Here is a 17,632-nt window from a genome sequence, read left to right on the forward strand (position 1 = left end):
CATGCAGAAAGAAATGGAGTTATGCTTTGTGGCTTGAATCACCCTGTTGGCTTTACACCCTTACCTTTTTGTCTGTTCCCTTTTAGAAACAGCTGATTGGGGAGGTTAAAATGGTGACTCGTGTTCTCTTCCTCTTCATACCACTGCCAATGTTCTGGGCCCTGTTTGATCAGCAGGTACAGTACCATGGGTACAGTTCTGCCTGCCAGCCTCGCTTGGCACCTCTGTCCTTTTGGGGTAAGGTGAAAGCATCCTGAGGACACAGCAGGCCATATTCCTGCCAAGTGTCCAGGGCCTTCCACCATCACTGCTGTCAGCCCTTCAGAGTCCTGCCAGGTGTCTGGCACAGAAGAATGAGAAGGGAGAATGTGCCCTGCCTAATGACAGGTGTTACAGGGAAGGGAAGGAATAGATGGGAAATAAGAGCTCCCTCACTGTCATCTTCTCTGTCCCCATGTTTTCTAGCCCCACAGAACATCTTGAAGGCTTCACCACTGTCTGTTTTCTCTTTAGGGATCCAGGTGGACTTTGCAAGCCACAAAAATGAATGCTGATTTTGTAAGTACTTAATGTCATCAGGGCTGGTAAGACTAGTAGTAACATCCCTGCTCTTGCTTATTAACCGGAGTCTTGCAGTACTAAGAGCATCTGCTTGGTGAATCTGGGTGAGTCTCACTTGTGGTGATGAGAAGCCAGAGGCTCTGTTTATGCAGCCATGTTCAGTTCATCACAGCTCAGCTCAGCTAGAAGTGAGGGCTGGGTGCCATCAGCAGCCTAAAGGTCAGGGGTGCTGACCTGCTGGCAGCCAGTGGCCCTGTGACCTAGAGCAGGTAGGATTTCAGCCTGCTGCCCCCATGGAAGGCAGACAAGTCACTCAGCCCTTTTAAGATGTGACTAGAGCTGTTGTACATTTCTGCACTGGATCACTTGCTGATACATTAATGAAGCCTCTCAAAACCAGCAGGAATCTTGTGTATAGGTTAAAGATGTTACAGGGATTAATTAGCTAGTTTCCATAAAGGTCTTCAAAGGTGTGAATGGCTACAGTAGCAGATAAATGTAGACCAGCTATCTGCCCAAAGCTGTCCCCACACTGGGCTGTTTTTCAGCCCCATATGTGTTTTAACAGGCCATCTAGGTCTGTTTAGACATGTTTTAACAGGCCATCTAGATCTTGTCTGCAGATGCTCACATCAAAATCTAGGATTGTAAGTGTCAGTTTTCCAGTTTAAAATTGTCTTAAAGCCACAAATCTGAGACCTTGTATATCATTCCTGTTAAAAATTGGGCTCTCAATATGTGATACTCATTAGGCTTAATTAGTTCAAATGAGGCATGAAAAAGACTACACCTTGGGTAATATTTATCCACCTCAGAAAGACAGGACAAAGTCCATGCAGTCTATGTGATGTATATCTAAAACATTAGTTTTCTGGTGTTTTTCTCACATGCACTTAGTGATCCATTAGCAGGAGAGGTAAGTATCACCAGGTGTCACTACTGGCCTCTCCCAGGTGAGGAAAGATAGATTCAAGGCTCTGTTTTCTTTTGTCACACCAACCTGCATAGCTCCTTGGCTTTTGTTTCAGTCTCCTCTGCTCTCCCCTCATGAGCTACCCCACCTCAAGAGGGTGAAAATTAACTGCAGCATTGGAGTGATCCCACCCTTAGGCTTGTTGGAGTTCATGTTCATAATACTTTGTGACTTTCAGTTCAGTGGACAAGGGCTCAGCTAGGAAGTCTGGAGTCAAACAGGGAATGATTTAGTGTCAGATGAAGTATTTGCAGGCTCATTTCCTAATGGCACATTTCTATAGTGTGTGCAAAGTAGCAGGAGGGGGTATTTGTCTGGTATTTTTACACTCTCCCAGGAGGCAGCGGTGGGCAGAGACAGGCAGCCAGTCTAGAGTCTGCTCTGGACAGGACTGGCAGACAGCAGAGAACCCCCAGTATTTTCTTGGAAATACATTATTTCCTTCATAATTTCTTCCCTTCTGCACTCTTCCCCCTGACCCTGAACCCTTCCCCCCATCTTCTTCATCTTAATTTCAAATGAAAAGCATTTAATGGAGTTCAGAAAACCACCAGTCCCTCCCTGGAGACAGGTCCATGGTTCCTTTTGGAGTCTCAGATCCCTCATCCATCCATCCCTATTGACCTTGCCCATTTGTGGGGCTGGGATAGTGATGCAAGTGTGAGGCACCTCTTACAGCCTTGAGGACTCTTGCCTCAAACCTGGAATCTGCAGATGTCCAAAACCTCTTAGATGCAGATGCGGGGAGGAAAGAGGTGTTTGTGCAGCCCACTGGCTCAAGGATGGTCTTCTGTTATCCTTTTGGGAACTTGGGAGAAATGCCAAGAGAGCTCACAAGGTCCTGAAGTTTCAGAGCACTCACTTATAGGATTGGATTGGGGCTTTTCACATTGTGGAAGCAGGGAGGGAGGAAGCTCAAGCCTGCCTCCCAGCTCAGACACTAACACCCCCATCCTCCTCCCCTCACCCAGTTCATGGCTCAGCCAGCCTGAAGGATGGGCCTCAGTACCTGTCACGAGCTGTGTCACAGCTGCCAAATACCAAGGATTGAGTGCAGCTTCCTTCTGCAAAATGATCTTAATAAACACTGTGTCCTTAGAGAAAAAGTGTCAAGAGCACAATATCAGCTAGTAAAGCCGACATAAAGCATTTGAGGAAACCACCTTGGCTGCAAAGACCTCTCTGGGACCGATTACTTATTTACCATATGCACCGATATGTTATAGTGTTTATGAATCACTTGGACTATCTTTTTGTTTCAGGGAATATATGTCCTTCAGCCTGACCAAATGCAGGTAAAAGATACTACAGGGTAGGAAATAACCCTTAGAATGTATCTTCTTCTTTGCTCTCATTTATATTTTTCTCATGGGACCAGTGGCCATTCTCTGCTCCTTTTCAAGGTGATAGCAGGTGCTCCTGCTGGTTGCTGTGGTGTGGCCTCTGCCTTATTGCTCACAGGCTGCTTTGCAAGCTTGGGGTTCAGAAGACCCTGAGGATGTCCTAGTGCAGAAGCTGACTCCTACAGAACAGTGCAGAGGTGTGGGGTAACATACCACCATAATAATTCTTGACCTAGTGCTGGCATGTGGATAATACGACCTGTATCTCCTTTTAACAGGCTCCTGTCCTGGGATGAACATTGTTCTTGAAATATGTTTGGTTCCTCCCTTTCTGCAGGGGAGATGAAAACATGAAAGCAAGATGGTGCTATGTTGTCACAGTTGATTACAATTCTTATGGTGAATAGCTCTGGAGAAATTCAAAGCTGTTCTGTTTCCTGAAATCTTCCTTTGGAACTGAAACAACATTTCTCCCTGCTTGTTCTTCATTGCTCTCTATTTTCTTGCTTTGCCACTTCTGGCTGGAGAAATTTTATTCCTGGGGGATTACTCAGTTGTGTTGAAATGTGAGAAATTGCCAATCTCACAGAATAGTGCCTGTTCCTCTGGGATTTTCCTGGAGTCCCAGGATGTTTCCATTGTTGCTGATTTGTTGTAAGGTCCCACCACAGCAACAAAGGTCACCTGTCTCTATTGTCAGTGGGGTTTGTACTCTTTAAAAACATCATCTTTCAGTTCTCTCTCCAGGGAAACTGGAGATGCTTGCTTGCCTCTTGGAGGGGAGGATATGAACAAAATGTATTCATGCCTGTGAAAATTAAATAGCAGAAGATGTTAACTGCAAACTGTGATTATATTTTAAAAGGAGGTTTTAAGTGTTTGTCCATGTCCCTTCTGTAATGGAATTATTTCTGGAGGACAGTGCTTTATGGGTTTAATTACTAAAAGTTGCTTTCTAGTCACTGAACTCCCATTCTTTTGTATTGCAGTTCTTAAATCCACTTCTTATTCTTGTCTTCATCCCAATTTTTGACTTTGGGCTCTACCCCCTGATAAACATGTGCAAATTGAATTTCACGTAAGTACCTGGGGACAGTGCAGATACATCTGTGCTTTTTCTTTTGCTGTAAGTGTGCAGAATAGCTTTTAAGGAAGAGAAACACAATTCTCCATTCACCTTTCCCAATACTTGAGTATACTTCAGTCCCAAGAGGCAGCATCACCCTCTTCCACAGAAGGAAGTGACTCATTTTCTCATGGAAATGCAGAGGGTAAAACTCAGTGATGTTGGATTCTGCTCTGTAAAGATTTTTCCAAAAGCAGATACAAGTAGTCTCACTTTGAATTTGATCAACATATTTCCCACCTTGTTTCCCAGGTCATGCCTAAATAATTCCCTCCCTGAAAAGTCCCCATGGGACCAAATTCATGGTCTCATGCTGGCTAGGATCTGAACCAGTGAGTGCATAAGGAGATTTCCACAAGAGCCAAGCATTTTATCCTTAGTCTATGTTAGCAAGAAGTGCAGTGTAATAGAAGCACACCTCAGGTTGTTTATGAGACCCACTTTATGCAACTTGTGTGAATTAACTTCAGAGTATCTGTACTCTGCCTCTGTGGACTGATGCCCTGTAGCAGTGGAAGTACATTATGTGTGCTCTTGGAGTGCCTTTGTCAGTGGAATTTCAGCTGAAAGGAGACAAGTTTCTAATGCCCCAGCACCACTTCTGCATGTGAGCCATAGCATGGGAAAGGGTAATGAGTGGGGTGACTGGCTTAAAAAGCATGTTCCTAATCCAAACTGAAGTGCTGGACAGACAAAACCACATGAAATGGAGGTGGCAGGTGCCTCAGAAGCCTCCCCCTTCACCCTGCTGGTCCTTTCCCACGATCTGAATTACTTGCACCTGAAGACATATCAAAACATTCTCCAGTACTGCAGTGGTGCCCCTTTTGGAGGATACACATCAGAGGCTGTGCTTCTCCCTGATACCATTGTGAGCCCATGGCCTGGACTGTGCCTTGACTTGGATAAAACTTCCTGCCTGATGACCAGATCACAGAATAGTTCACCCAGCAACAGAAACTCAAGCACCAGCCAGGATTAAATGCCAGGACTAAAGAGAGGAGATGACTGAATCTAGAACCAGATTTGTCTCAAATCTCAACAACTCAATACTCAGTTTGAATCTGCTGTTCTGGACATGTATTATTCTGATTTATATAATATCAGATTTTCTCACATAATTCTGGTAAAATTGCACTAGCTTTGCCTTGAGTTTAGAAGAAAGCTCTTTATTTCCTAGAAATGTAAATGTATTGGCATGAGAAATAACCCAGAATGATGCCCCAGATGGTCAGAAACATTGATGACATAAAACTACACATTTTTCTATTCCTCGTTCCCACTGCTAAATAGAATGTTACTTTTCTTTTGCCTTTCCCAAAAGGGACTTGAAGATATGTAATTTCTGGTGCTTCTTCCAACATCATGGATTAACATAAAGTCATGACTATTCCCACTAGAAGAGCTGGGAAAAAGATAATGTGAAACTTGCAAGGAAGGAACTCTTTTCATGGCATATCAGTATTAACAGGCCTCAGTGCTGGCCTCATGCAGAATAATAAAATAGTTTTAAGTTAAGAGATTGGCAATTTAAACAGCTTGTCATCCTGAGTGCCACCTGTTGGACAGTTTATTACATAGGTTTAGCACCTCTTTGGCTCTGAGGAATGGAATTCTATAGTTTAAATTACTTTTTTTTTCCTTAATGGCGCCTCTTTCATTTGCTCCATAGACCTATTAGGAAAATGGCAACAGGTATGATCCTTGCAGGGCTGGCGTTTGGACTTGCAGCCATTATAGAAGTCAAAATAAATGTAAGTAAAGCACAAGGCATTCCTCAGAAATACTTTCTTTCCATGGGTTGTTATTAGTGATGTCTGGTAGATAATCCTTTAAGCCATTGTGCTCCTTGATCAAAGTTTGTAATGTTTTCTTTACAATTGAGCATACTGATCCAGTTGCTAATGATAATTCTTACCTTGTCTACTTTTCCCTCTCTTTGTCTCTGTGTCTTTCTTTCTAGTCTTTGCAGTTTTGCTGTGCTGGTCATCTGTATTGGTCTATATTCTAGATTTCCATCGTCAAAGTGCTTGACAGACATCTAGTTAATGCTAGTGATTAATTTCCAAAAGGTAGTCTGTTCTCTCTCCTATTTCTTGCTGTAGCTTGCCTATTCTTTTCTGTTTGGGGTCTTTTGTGTGTGTGTGGTGGTTTTGGTTTTTTTATTTAATTGTTTTAAAATTTTAAAATTTAATCACTTTCCTGCTTTATGATGGAGAAGGCTTTTTTTACAAGCCAAAGTGTTTCTCTGGAGAGGCAAGTGAATGCTGACACAGACATCAGGGACTGCCAGGCATCCCCAGAGAGGATGGCAGCACATCTCTTATAAATTCCATGTTAGCTCCTGCAGATTTGTACTGTTTGTTTCTGGCTCGTGACCAGCATTGTGTAGACTTTGGCTGACCTTTGTCTCACAAAAGTTACTGTAGGATTAATTTTTAAAGCTTCTATGTATACTTAAAACGTTCTGTTAGAGTGGCTGGCTCACGGCCCTGGATTAACATCTGCTGGTTCCTCAGGTGAATCCCCTAACAAGCCTCCCACTGAAATGAGACTTGTGAGTTCAGGTCTTTTTTCTGATCTATTTATGTGAGCAAAGAAATGCTCATTGCCACCACCAGCATCTCTGGCCAAGCACCAAAGTTTGCTCTAGCTGGGGGTGAGAGGTTCCCTCTGCCTGTGCATGAAAATCTTACCCTAAAGGCCATTTTAAGATCCAGCAAAGAGGAGGGTAAGATGGTCCATCTTCACTTGACTGTGGGTAGCAGAAGCGAAAAGCTACAGTAATGGAATTTGCTGGATAATATTAGCAGGCCTGTTGGTCCAGAGCAGCATATGGATACAAGGAAATCAGCTCATTCTGACTTCTTTGGCAGTGTGTCTCCCCACCCAGATGGGTTCAAAATGCCCTGCCTGCAATACCCAAATTATCAGATAAGATAGAAGAAAAATAAATAGCTCTGCAGTATTGCTTGCAGCTACTTGAAAATAAAATGAGAAAAAAGAGAAGTTAAAAAAAAAAATAGCTCTGCAGGTAGTACAAGGCTGACACTGATTGATGTACTCTTTCTAGGAAATGGTTCCTGACAGAAGGAGATACCTCAGTGCTGGAGGCATCAGCTTATCTCTCTCAGAAAACAAGGAATAATATCTGTACAGTCAGCTGTATAGATTGCAAGGTGTACAGTAATGCAAAAGCACTGATTACAGACATGAAGCTGGACTGGGACTTTCAAAACTACTTAACTTTTGGTCTGATTCTTTTCCCAGTCACTGACTGCAGTGGGAAATAATTATTCTGGTCACTGCTTTTGAAAGCTAAGCACAAATTTTTCCATTCTGATGTGGCAGTTGGTTAAATCCAGGCACAAGGGAGCTGTATAATGAAAGCTGGGACATTGTTCTACCTCCTCAGTAGGTGTGCAGTCTGTACACTTAGTGGTGTGAAGAGCAATTTTTGGGAGGAATGATGGGTTGGCCATTGAGCTACTATGAGGAAACCTCCCTAAAAATAATTTATGTTCAGTTTCCTCTGAGTGCAACTTCTGTTGAGGAAGGGATGGGAAAGTGTCATTACAGAGTGGAAGACTATTATGGCTAAAAATGAAGAGATATTAAAGTGCTAATAAAGCATACAGATGGCACTTAAAGCCTTTTACTTTAATTAGGAAACCGATATGCCTCGCCTTGTCCCAAAAGAAAGTTTAATTCGGGTCCTGAATTTGGCAAAGAACCCTGTTCAAGTGGCAATCCAAGACAAGGACCTATTTCAGCAGCCTGTGGAGTCCTTTCAGGTAAGCATATATTTGGGACTGAAAGGCCTGACTTGTATGTCATTGGAGAAAGAATGGAGTTTTTTACAGGCATTTTCTAATAAAGCCCACAGATGCAAAAGCTTGTTCTGCTCCATTGCCTTAGAAGTGCATGGGAATAGCTTTACAAATGAAGCATAATATCTCTGTTGTATGAAACAGAAATTGAACATTTGGAGAAGAATTTCCCAGCAAAGGATACACCTTACATTCACCTGTAATTAGGAATAAAGGATAACAGGATTACAGTCTCCCTTAAAGAGGGGATAGTGTTGCACCTGGTAGGAAAATACAAATCCTTTCTTATCTGAAGAAAGTGTAACCAAGTTTATTTTCTTCCACAGAACCCAGCTGAGTACTCAAAATTAATATTGAATGGAGAGCAACAGAGCCTTCACTTCACCCTGCAACATCAAGGATTGACTCTTGCTTTTAACTACACCATGAAGGAAAAATCAGTATACAGCTTAATTGTTTTTGAGGCAGAAGGAAGCCTATCAAGCCGCTTAGTGAGTGTGGGAGGGAAGTGTAAATACAGTATTAATTCAATGGCTGTGATGCTACAATGGGGTAATAGGCTCATTAATTCATTTGCTCAGTTGCAATGTCTGTCTGATTGCTCTCAGATGGTGTAAAACTCACTTCTTAGCTAGAGGCACTGGATCTGCACACATTTCTGCTGGTTGATTAATAGAGGCGTTGTGGCATCTGAGAGATTCTGGGCACACTTTAATCCACTGAGTGCTGCAGTGGGAGAGCAGAGTCATGCCTGCCAGGCAGCAGAGCTGGGGAAACAGAGCCAGGGGTTTTCCCCCAAAGATGGCTCTATAAAGCAAAGATGTTAAAGAGGCTCTAGGGCTGGCCATGGAATAAAAGCATCAGAGGAATGATTCTGGGATTAGTTATTGCAAGTGTTTAGTGAAAAAGCACAGAAGGCCCATTTGTTTTGCTGAACAGAATAAATGATTAAGCTCATTTCAGGCTGTGCAGCAGAGCTGGCTGTATTTGGACTTTTGTGTATTTCTGCAACAATCAGAGAGGGACATATGGGATGTGCAGGGCAGATTCTGATATCAATATGCATAGCTGTATCTTAAGAAGCTCTCTTGAAATTTATGGTGTTTTTGCACATTGTGGCAGGTGTGCATATGCAGTCAGAATCTGTCCTCATGCTGAAATATCCATTCTCTTTGCAGTTCCTGACCCTTTTACCTGGCAGAGTAGCCATACTAAGCATTCAATATTATACAGTAGAAACCATATAACTTTTTTGAAATTAATTGAAAGAATTTATTTTGTCATAGCATAAAGTTTTTTGGTGATGAGCAGACTTTATGATTTGGAGTCTGGGGCTCAGTATCACACAAAGTTTCCCTGTGACCCTGAAAGATGTGTGCTGTTTCTTTAGGAAACGGATACTTGTCATTTCCATACAGTCTTTAAGAAGCCAAAGCCTTCAACAGGTTTGGAGCATAGCAATCTCAGAGCTCCAGTACATCTATGCTGCCCCAGCTGTCTAGACTGTGCTTAAATTAATGCCCACCCTGGCACAGGCAGGCTCTCATGTGCTGGGAAGCAGCTGTGCTGTTGGGTGATGCTATTGACCTGTCATTCACAGCTCTAGATAAGGGAGATGTGGAAGACAGTGTGATAAATGATACTTTTCCAGCAGTGCAACACAAGGAAAGCAGTGCCAGCATCACTGCTGTGTTCCAGGGCTCGCCCTCGAATTACCTCCCTCACTGCTGGGTTTGGCCCACTCACTCAGGTGTGAGTGCTTTCCTGGAAGGATCCTATCTCAAATTGGTTTCTTCTCCTTTGTGGGCTGTTGAGTAGGCAGGAAATGAATTTGAGAGCTCTGGGGATCATCAGTGAAAACGAGTAATAGTTTGGCTGGTCTGTCTGCAAGGAATGAGAGTATTCATCCCCATGTGTCTCCCATGGAAAAAAAAATGATGTTGCCATTTATTATTTATTGCTCTGACATTTATTATTCACTGTGGCTATTTATTATTTAGGGCATGTGTTATTTGTGGGTAGCATATTACTCTGAAGTACAATTGACATTAATAGATATACTGAAATTCTGGATCCCTGGTCTCAGAAACTCAGGGTTTTGCATCAGGAAAAAAAGTGTGGAGAAAGGGCCAAAAAATTTTGAGAGAGAGCCAGTTTCTAAAGTCCCTCTTGGCTTGCCTGGGTTCCATCTGTGGGCAGTGCAAATTGAAATTGCCCTGCCATCTTCAGTGGACATGGCACAGCCCTGGATTTCTACCCGCCAAGAGCTTTGCTTTGTGTTCTTTTTTTGTGACATACAACCTCCAGGGCAGGGCTGTGTCTTAACTCTGTTTTTTCAGCGTTGTACACCAAACAGGTTTCTCCAAATGAATGTTGATTAACTATCTAGCTGCTGTTTTAGCTGTGGTCTCCAGGAGAGAGGCTCTCACTTCCCAGTGTGCCCATCCAGATGGCCATTGCAGGGATCTGTCTGCAGGGATCTGTTTGTGAGCACAAAGAAGCATCTTGGTTTCTTCTACTCTCTGCCTGGACATTGCAACAGTTTAATCTCTTGAGTACTGAGGATCAGGGAAAGCCTGAGTGATGCATGATCATCAGTATAGTAACCTAGCAGTTCCTGTCAGCTTTAGACTTTTGTGAAGTCCGTGGATATGACAAGAATCAGGGTCTGAAAGTTAGGCATTTGCAGATTTTGTAGGAGTAAGGCACTTAAGTTTAATTGTAACTAGTCACTGAAAGATGCTGATGTGGATAATGCTCTCTTGCTAGCTCAAGACCAAGAAAAATACTTTTTTTGGAGAGTGTTACATGCCTCAGTAGAAGGGTGACTGGCTGAAACTCAGTAACCTTTGTTACAGAAGAGATGAGGAGAAAAGGTATGATCTCATCTTAAGCCCTTGGAGGAGATGAAGTTTTGCCATTGGCTTCATTGTACCAGGGCTCCCCAGCTGTGGCCTGATGTAAAGCTCATGTGAGAGTCCAGTTGATTTCCACAGGCTTTGCAGCACATGTGTAACTCTGCAGATACCCCTATTGTCTGCCACACATTGTAAGGCAGCATTAATAAATATGTTTGATTTTTTTTTTTTCTTCCTCTCTTTAGATTACGGACTTGGAAGCAAAGCCAGAAAATGGTTTGGCAGCTGTTAGGTAGGAATGGCTTTTTTTGAGGATTTGGCGGTGGTTGGGTGAGGGAAAGTGCTTTTGTCTAATGCATCTGTATGTAACATAGCCCAGATGTTCTCTGGTTGGAATCCAGTCCGCAGTTCTCATGCAAGACTTGGGTGTCAGCTGTGGAGGCTTGACAGAGTGTCACCTCCCACACATGCCATGCAGAGCTGAGAACTATTGCTGCTCACTGCCGAGGGTACTCTGGGCTCTGATGGCAACATAAAAGAGCTCCTTCCTTGGAAAAGTGGCAAATTCATCTCACTGATGAAAGGGAAGCAGCAATTTGGATAGGAGCTGTTGCTGTGTCCTTTGCAAATTGGCCAACCCATGGTCTTCACCCCAACTCATGCACAAGTTTCTGCTAAAATGGATGCAGCAACAATTTTACATCCTCATAAACAATTCAGCTGGGCATTGGGCTCTGCTTAGTGCACTCTTCCTAATTTGAGCTACTCCATTTAGTCCATGAACACTCCTGTTCTGGTTTGTGCTGGCTGCTGAGGTGCAGAAGATGCAAATTTGCAAAAACCCACAAAAAACAAAACAAACCACTAAAACAAAACCAAACAAACAAAACCCAAACTCCCCCCCCCCCCCCCCCCCCCAAAAAAAAACTCCAAAAAACCAGGATTCCACCTAGACCTTCTAGAGGATTTGGGCAAGGTGAAATTAGAAAAAAAACCCAAAACAACAAAATAAACCCACCACAAAATAAAAACAAAAAAACAACCAAACAAAACAAACCTTAAAATCAATGTCCAACCCCTTTATCTGAAAGCCTGTATAGACAAACTAGGAGAGCAGTATCTCTTCATAGCCCTGTACTTGTGAAGATTTCTATTGACTAAACACCTTGAAGCCTGATTCAGTCAGATTTTTTTTTATATTTTCTTGTGGAGATTTTTGACCAAATCCTCAGACTTTCCATTTAAGAATTTGTAAAGAAGTTTCAGTAGGAAGAAACTATTTTTGCACTAAAACTTTACTTCTGTTAAGCATTTGACTAACTTCAGGGATTTCACCCCCATTTAAAGAACTGAAAACAAAAATATCTTAAAACAGGTCAAATGAAAAGCGTTTGGTTTTACTATCAATTTTTGAGTTGCCAGAAGGAAACTGTCTTTTGTCTATGAAAAAACACCAAACAAACTGTTCCCATATAAGTTTTAGTTTTGATGAAGATATCTTACTATGCTAGAAAACTCCTTGTCGCTGGTAGAAGCTCTTTGCCAGCATGGTGCAGCTGCTCATCAGGATGCGTAACTTCAGAGTTTCCTGTGGTCAGCTGAGACTCTGTCCCCTCACACAGCCATGGACCACTCAGCACAGTGTCACAGAATGGTCTGGGTTGAAAGGGACATTGAGATCACCTTGTACCAACACTCCTGCCATGGACAGGGACACCTCCCACTAGAACAGGTTGCTCAAAGCTCAATCCAACCTGGCCTTGAACATTTCCAGGGAAGAGGCATGCGCAACTTTGTTGGGCAGCCTGTTCCAGTGTCTCACCACCTTCACAATGAAGAGATTCTTCCTAAAATCTAACATGATTTAACTCTACCCTCTTCCAGTTTAAAGGCATTCCCTCTTGTCCTATAACTCCACACCCATGTAAGAAGTCCCTCTCCAGCTCTCTTGTAGGACCTCTTCAGGTACTGGAAGGTGCTCTGAGGTCTCCCTGGAGCTTTCTCTTCTCCAGCCTGAACAGCCTCAACTCTCTCACTCTGTCTTCACAGGAGAGGTGCCCCAGCCCTCTGAGCATCTTCATGGCCTCCTCAGAATTTGCTGCAATCTTTGTTGGTCTCTGAGACTGGGTTGCCAGGAGGTTCTAGACCACAAAAAGTGAGGGTCACTTTTCACATAAAAAAAGAGTAAGAGGGTAAACTTATGCGACAGGGAAAATAATCTTGTACTGAAAAAACTAGGCAATGAATCAGACAAATATTTTGGTGACTTGCAGAAGAGACTCATGAACTTGTGGAATTACAGAATGCTTTGGGAGAATATGCAAACTTCTAAAGTGTCTGCTATTATGCTTCTCCTGCCCTGTGTGACAGGTCAATGAAATATGGTTTCTTTGTAGATTCATTAATGCTTTGAGCCAAGATGTCAACCTCACTATCAATAGCAAAAGTTTCATCGCTGTTCAGAAAAACTACAGTGCTTCTGAGTACTCACTGCTGGAGAGGGACATGTAAGTCTCCCTTCCCGAGCTGAAGGTCCTTGCTGAGGCATTTCCTTGGGTACAAAGACACTTTTCTCAGCCTAATAGCAAAACCTGCATTGCTATTGTCTTGGCATGTGGTTGTGGGGCAAATGTTTGTAAAAAGCAGAATTATCAACTCAGTGCAGAGCAGGTGCTCCAGGCCAGTCATGTGTGTGCAGAAGTTTTTATTCACATTATGTGGGGGCCTGGAGGGAAGAGGCTGGCCATTCCCGTGCATCTGTCAGTGGAGTAAGGTGGGACATGGTAAAGTGTCCTCTGCCATTTAGTGCCTGCTTTATTTTGTTACTCCCTCAGGCCTAAGCTCCTGGTGTTAGGGTGCTCTCAGGGAAAGGCCAGTTCATATTCCATGCTACCAAGTGTTAGCATGTGGGCTGAGAACATCAAGTAGCATTACATGGCTTTGCAGGCTGGGCTTGTTAGACAGGGCCTCCATATGGCCTTGGTTTGGCAGCACTGGAGTTGGCTCTTGTAGGGTATTTCTAGCATTTCCAATGTTTCAAAACAAGCTTCATGGCTTTTCTCTGCATCAGCTCCATCCAAAATATTTATTGCTGCAATTTAGTAGGACGCAGCAGCCATTGTGGCAATGCTACTGAGCCTCTGTGCCATCTCACACATCCAAAATCAGAAGAACAAATATGAAGGCTAATTTGCTCTATTGAAAGGAAACAAAGTTGCTTCTGGGTCCACATTTCTGATTTCCTGAAGAAATGCAGCAAAATTTGGGAGGAAAATAAAACCTAAGGGGAGGAAAAAAATTACATCAGCACTAAGAAAGAGCAGAAACCATTAAAAATGTTAGCAATGGCCTGGGTCATTAGGTAAATTCCAGTCAGTGGCTAAGTGCTTCTGGAAGGATAAGATAGCAAGAACTCCAGCGATTGTCTGATGTAAATAAACACTACTGTATTTTTACATCTTGCATCCTCCCTGCTCCATTTCAGGGGCATGTTTGATAGCTCTGCTCTGTGTTCTTTGTGGAACTAACTGTGAAATACTGTACTTCATCCTTTTATCTAGATATAATGATGGAAAATGCATAACTGAAACAGGAGAGTTCCCCCTGGAGCTGGGGCTGCTTGACTTTGGTGCCTCATACACCGTTGTGATAACTAATGTAAGTGTTCCTGTGATGGTCACACACTCTTCTTCTACTCTCTGGTAGTGCTTTTGTTCCTGTGTTGGTGACTCTTACTTGCTTTGTCCACTTTCTGATCCCTGGGCAGCAGCCCTCTGAAGAAAGTCTGTTATCAAAGGGATTGTAAAAAGTTTTGGTACCTACATAAGCGAAGTGGGTAGGTATTTGTTCCACCTTCCACTGTGATCATGTCAGATTGCATGGGTTAAAAAGAAGTAAAATCTTTTCCTTGATAGAAATCCACCATAGAAAATCATGTGATCTGTGGTTTGTGTTGGTCTCATGCCATCCTTGAGCAGTTAACATTGACCCAGAGCACTGCAAAGAGTTATTACCATCTGCCAAGAGCTGGCTCTGTTTGTGGTCTTTAAAATATTGTACCTGGTGGTGCCTCACACTCAAAAAATTTGCAGAAACAGTCTGCTCTATCCTCACATTCAGCTTACTGAACTAAAGTCTGATCTTCCAAGATTTTGTAGATAATGCATAGGGGGAAGAGGGACAAAGTCTTGAGGGAGGAGGTTGGTGAGGTTGTACATCTGTTTCCTCCTCTCACTCTCTGTACAGCTAATTTGGAGCCTAGTATAAAGTCAAGGCTTGGTTTTCTGAACAGCCTCGCCCTGATGAGGTCTGAGCACTTCTGAGAGGGTGAATTCCTTTCCCTGCCTGCCAACCTCTCAGACACACTGCTTCAACCCTGGTCCAGCTGGCTGGAGCCACGGAGATGAACGTGATCAGCTTAGTTCCCATTTTAACCTTTCCACCACAAAGGCACCAGACAAACTGGGTCTGACAGGACACACTGCTGAGCTGCCCTCTGGGACTTTGGCTGCTGTGTTGTGATGAGCAGAGCAAAGTGTTGTCAGCTACTCCCTGGCAGTGGCATCTCCCTGTTGGGCAATTAATGGGAGCTGTTCATGTCTGCAGAGTCCAAATACGTCGGGGGAAAAATATAGCCATGAAGCACCTGGCTTTTTTTTTTTTCCAATTCCAGTAGCTGGAGTGGGATGTATAGCCCTGGAGGGAACAAGCAGATGCTGCCATCTGTGAGTGCAGAGATTTATGTACATAAAACACACACACTTGAAGTGATGTTGGCCAGACCCCTCTTTCATGGCTGCAAGCCTCTTTCACCAGATGAGAAACCAGATAGAGAAGTTGCATTAAAAATACAACACTAAGAAAATTTCCCCAGAGCCTCTGGTAACAGGACCAGCTGAGGTAAATGTGTCCCATGTCACGCCAAGGACTCCAGTTTGTGGTCCCATCTGCATAAGTCCCTGCTATAGCCCTGGCTGCTCAGGGTGGCTCTGTGCCCCAGCCCTTCCCAACCCTGTGCTAGTGCTTTAATATTTTTCATCCTCTGTTTTTCCATCTCTCTCTCTGTGGTTTCTGCTTTCTGTAGAGAGTTAGTTTGCTTGAGGCCAAGATCACTTTTAATTATTGCAGTGATTTGTACTGAGCCCTGCTCCTCTGCCAGGAGTGCCATATAGAAGAACCAAGAATACAATATATTAGTCTGTTAATGTAGCTGAACTGTGAAACTTAAATCATGGGGATGCTGCCTTCTACCCAGCCTTCCTCAGTGTGCAGTTACAGCATGGTGCTTGTGACATTTCTTTATGGGCTAAAGAGCAATGCACAGCACTCTTCTCACCCCTTTTAGCCTGCTGAAATACAGTCTCTTGATTTGCCTCCCTGGCAATGATTGGTGATTAAGAACATCTCGTAAACATCCCCTTGTATTTTCCCAAGTACTCTTCTTAAACACAGGGCTTTCTGCCTGAAGTCATTTCAATCTAGTGTTTTCCTGGCTTCTAGTCAAATCTCTCTCAGCCTCTGAGCCTCTGTGCATCACAGGCAGTATTAATTACACCTGGGAAAAGAAACAAAAATAATTAGGAATACAGCTACCATAACTATCTGAATAGATCTAATATGGAGCAGTCTTTGCTACTCTTGGCATTCCTGAGCTGAATTTGTTTGGGTGTCAGTGATATCATAGGGAAGTTGTACAGGGCTGATGAGATGGGAGCAGTGACCACATGGATGCAATGAGCACTTACCCTCTCATCCTTTTTTTGCCTTGGGGACAGCTGCAGGTCACAGGCTCTGCCCTGGAGCCTCACAGGCTTTTCCCAGCCCCACTACATAAGACAACTTGTTGGTTTGCAATAATTCAGGTAATTCTTGTGGTACCTAAATGAGCTGGAATGCTTCCATCCTTCTCTCTCTGCCCTGTGCAGCAGGAGTCATCCTATTCTCAACAAGCTTGGAAATGGCAGAGTTGAGAGCCATAGTTTGCTTCAAAGGCAGGGCTTTTTTTCCACCTTTGCTTAAAACTTTGTTTTTTGGTAAATTTGCTGCTGTTGTCCAGGCAAAGAAAGATCTGATCTTTCAGCAACTAATCAGTGTGCCTTTATTTTCCTGCTAGATTTCTGGAGGTGCTGTTGAGACGTGGAAGTCAGAAGACATCAAAGCCAACAATGTCCATATGGCCTGGCAGTTGCCACAATATTTACTGATATCTGCTGGGGAGGTGATGTTCTCCATTACAGGTCTGGCCTTCTCCTATTCTCAGGTACTCCACTTAAAGATACAGACCTTACAATTAGACTTCAAGATTTATTTCTGCGTCTGTCATTGACTTGTCATGCCTCCTTTGACATGACACTAACAATGTTATCTATCCTTTAGCTGAAAGTGGGATTGTAACACAGCTTTCTGAGTGCCCTCAAGCTAAATTAATTCATATTCTGAAGGTACCTGTTCTCAGTGATACGTGGAAATATCCTTTTCTGGTAAACCTGAGAACACAGAACAGAACTGGATAGTTAACGGGAAAACTCTGAATATTTTAATATCAGGGTTTTCTCCTAGTGAAGTATTTTGTGCTATGTATTTTTCAGTGATGTAAAGGCAAGGTATCTCAAGGGCTACAGGGTGGCATGAGGACTTGGCACCTGCTTAAAATTGAGAGACTGAAGGGGTCTAAACATGCAAGGTTGTAACAAGGGAGCAAGGGGTAATGAACCTGAAAGGGATGATTTGATTGTTGTCTGGGGAGGTTGATGAGAAGAGAGGACTGAGACATTACATGGTCAAACAGCTACTGAAGCTGCTCAAATCTATCCCTGGAGTAAGGTGCAGATGTTTATTAATGAGGATGATTAATGCAGTGGGATGATCTGTAATGGGATGTGAAAAATTTGTCCTCAGCAGGAAATTTAACATCAAGATCCAGTCTCTTTTCCAAAGGTGTA

The 17,632-nt window shown here is 43.2% G+C and overlaps 1 protein-coding gene across 1 annotated transcript in view; it reads left to right on the plus strand.

Moving 5' to 3' along the window:
* Window positions 1–17,632, plus strand: part of SLC15A2 (solute carrier family 15 member 2) — a 39,338-nt gene that overhangs the window by 18,773 nt on the left and 2,933 nt on the right. Inside the window, exons 10-20 of the mRNA XM_058027451.1 lie at window positions 87–176; window positions 514–558; window positions 2,797–2,829; window positions 3,867–3,955; window positions 5,676–5,757; window positions 7,672–7,797; window positions 8,160–8,324; window positions 10,937–10,983; window positions 13,088–13,198; window positions 14,252–14,348; window positions 16,804–16,950. Of these exons, the coding sequence (XP_057883434.1) occupies window positions 87–176; window positions 514–558; window positions 2,797–2,829; window positions 3,867–3,955; window positions 5,676–5,757; window positions 7,672–7,797; window positions 8,160–8,324; window positions 10,937–10,983; window positions 13,088–13,198; window positions 14,252–14,348; window positions 16,804–16,950 (1,032 nt within the window). The remainder of the gene's footprint in view (window positions 1–86; window positions 177–513; window positions 559–2,796; window positions 2,830–3,866; window positions 3,956–5,675; window positions 5,758–7,671; window positions 7,798–8,159; window positions 8,325–10,936; window positions 10,984–13,087; window positions 13,199–14,251; window positions 14,349–16,803; window positions 16,951–17,632) is intronic.

The sequence above is a fragment of the Melospiza georgiana genome, chromosome 7 (assembly GCF_028018845.1).
Source record: "Melospiza georgiana isolate bMelGeo1 chromosome 7, bMelGeo1.pri, whole genome shotgun sequence".
NCBI classification, from domain to species: domain Eukaryota; kingdom Metazoa; phylum Chordata; class Aves; order Passeriformes; family Passerellidae; genus Melospiza; species Melospiza georgiana.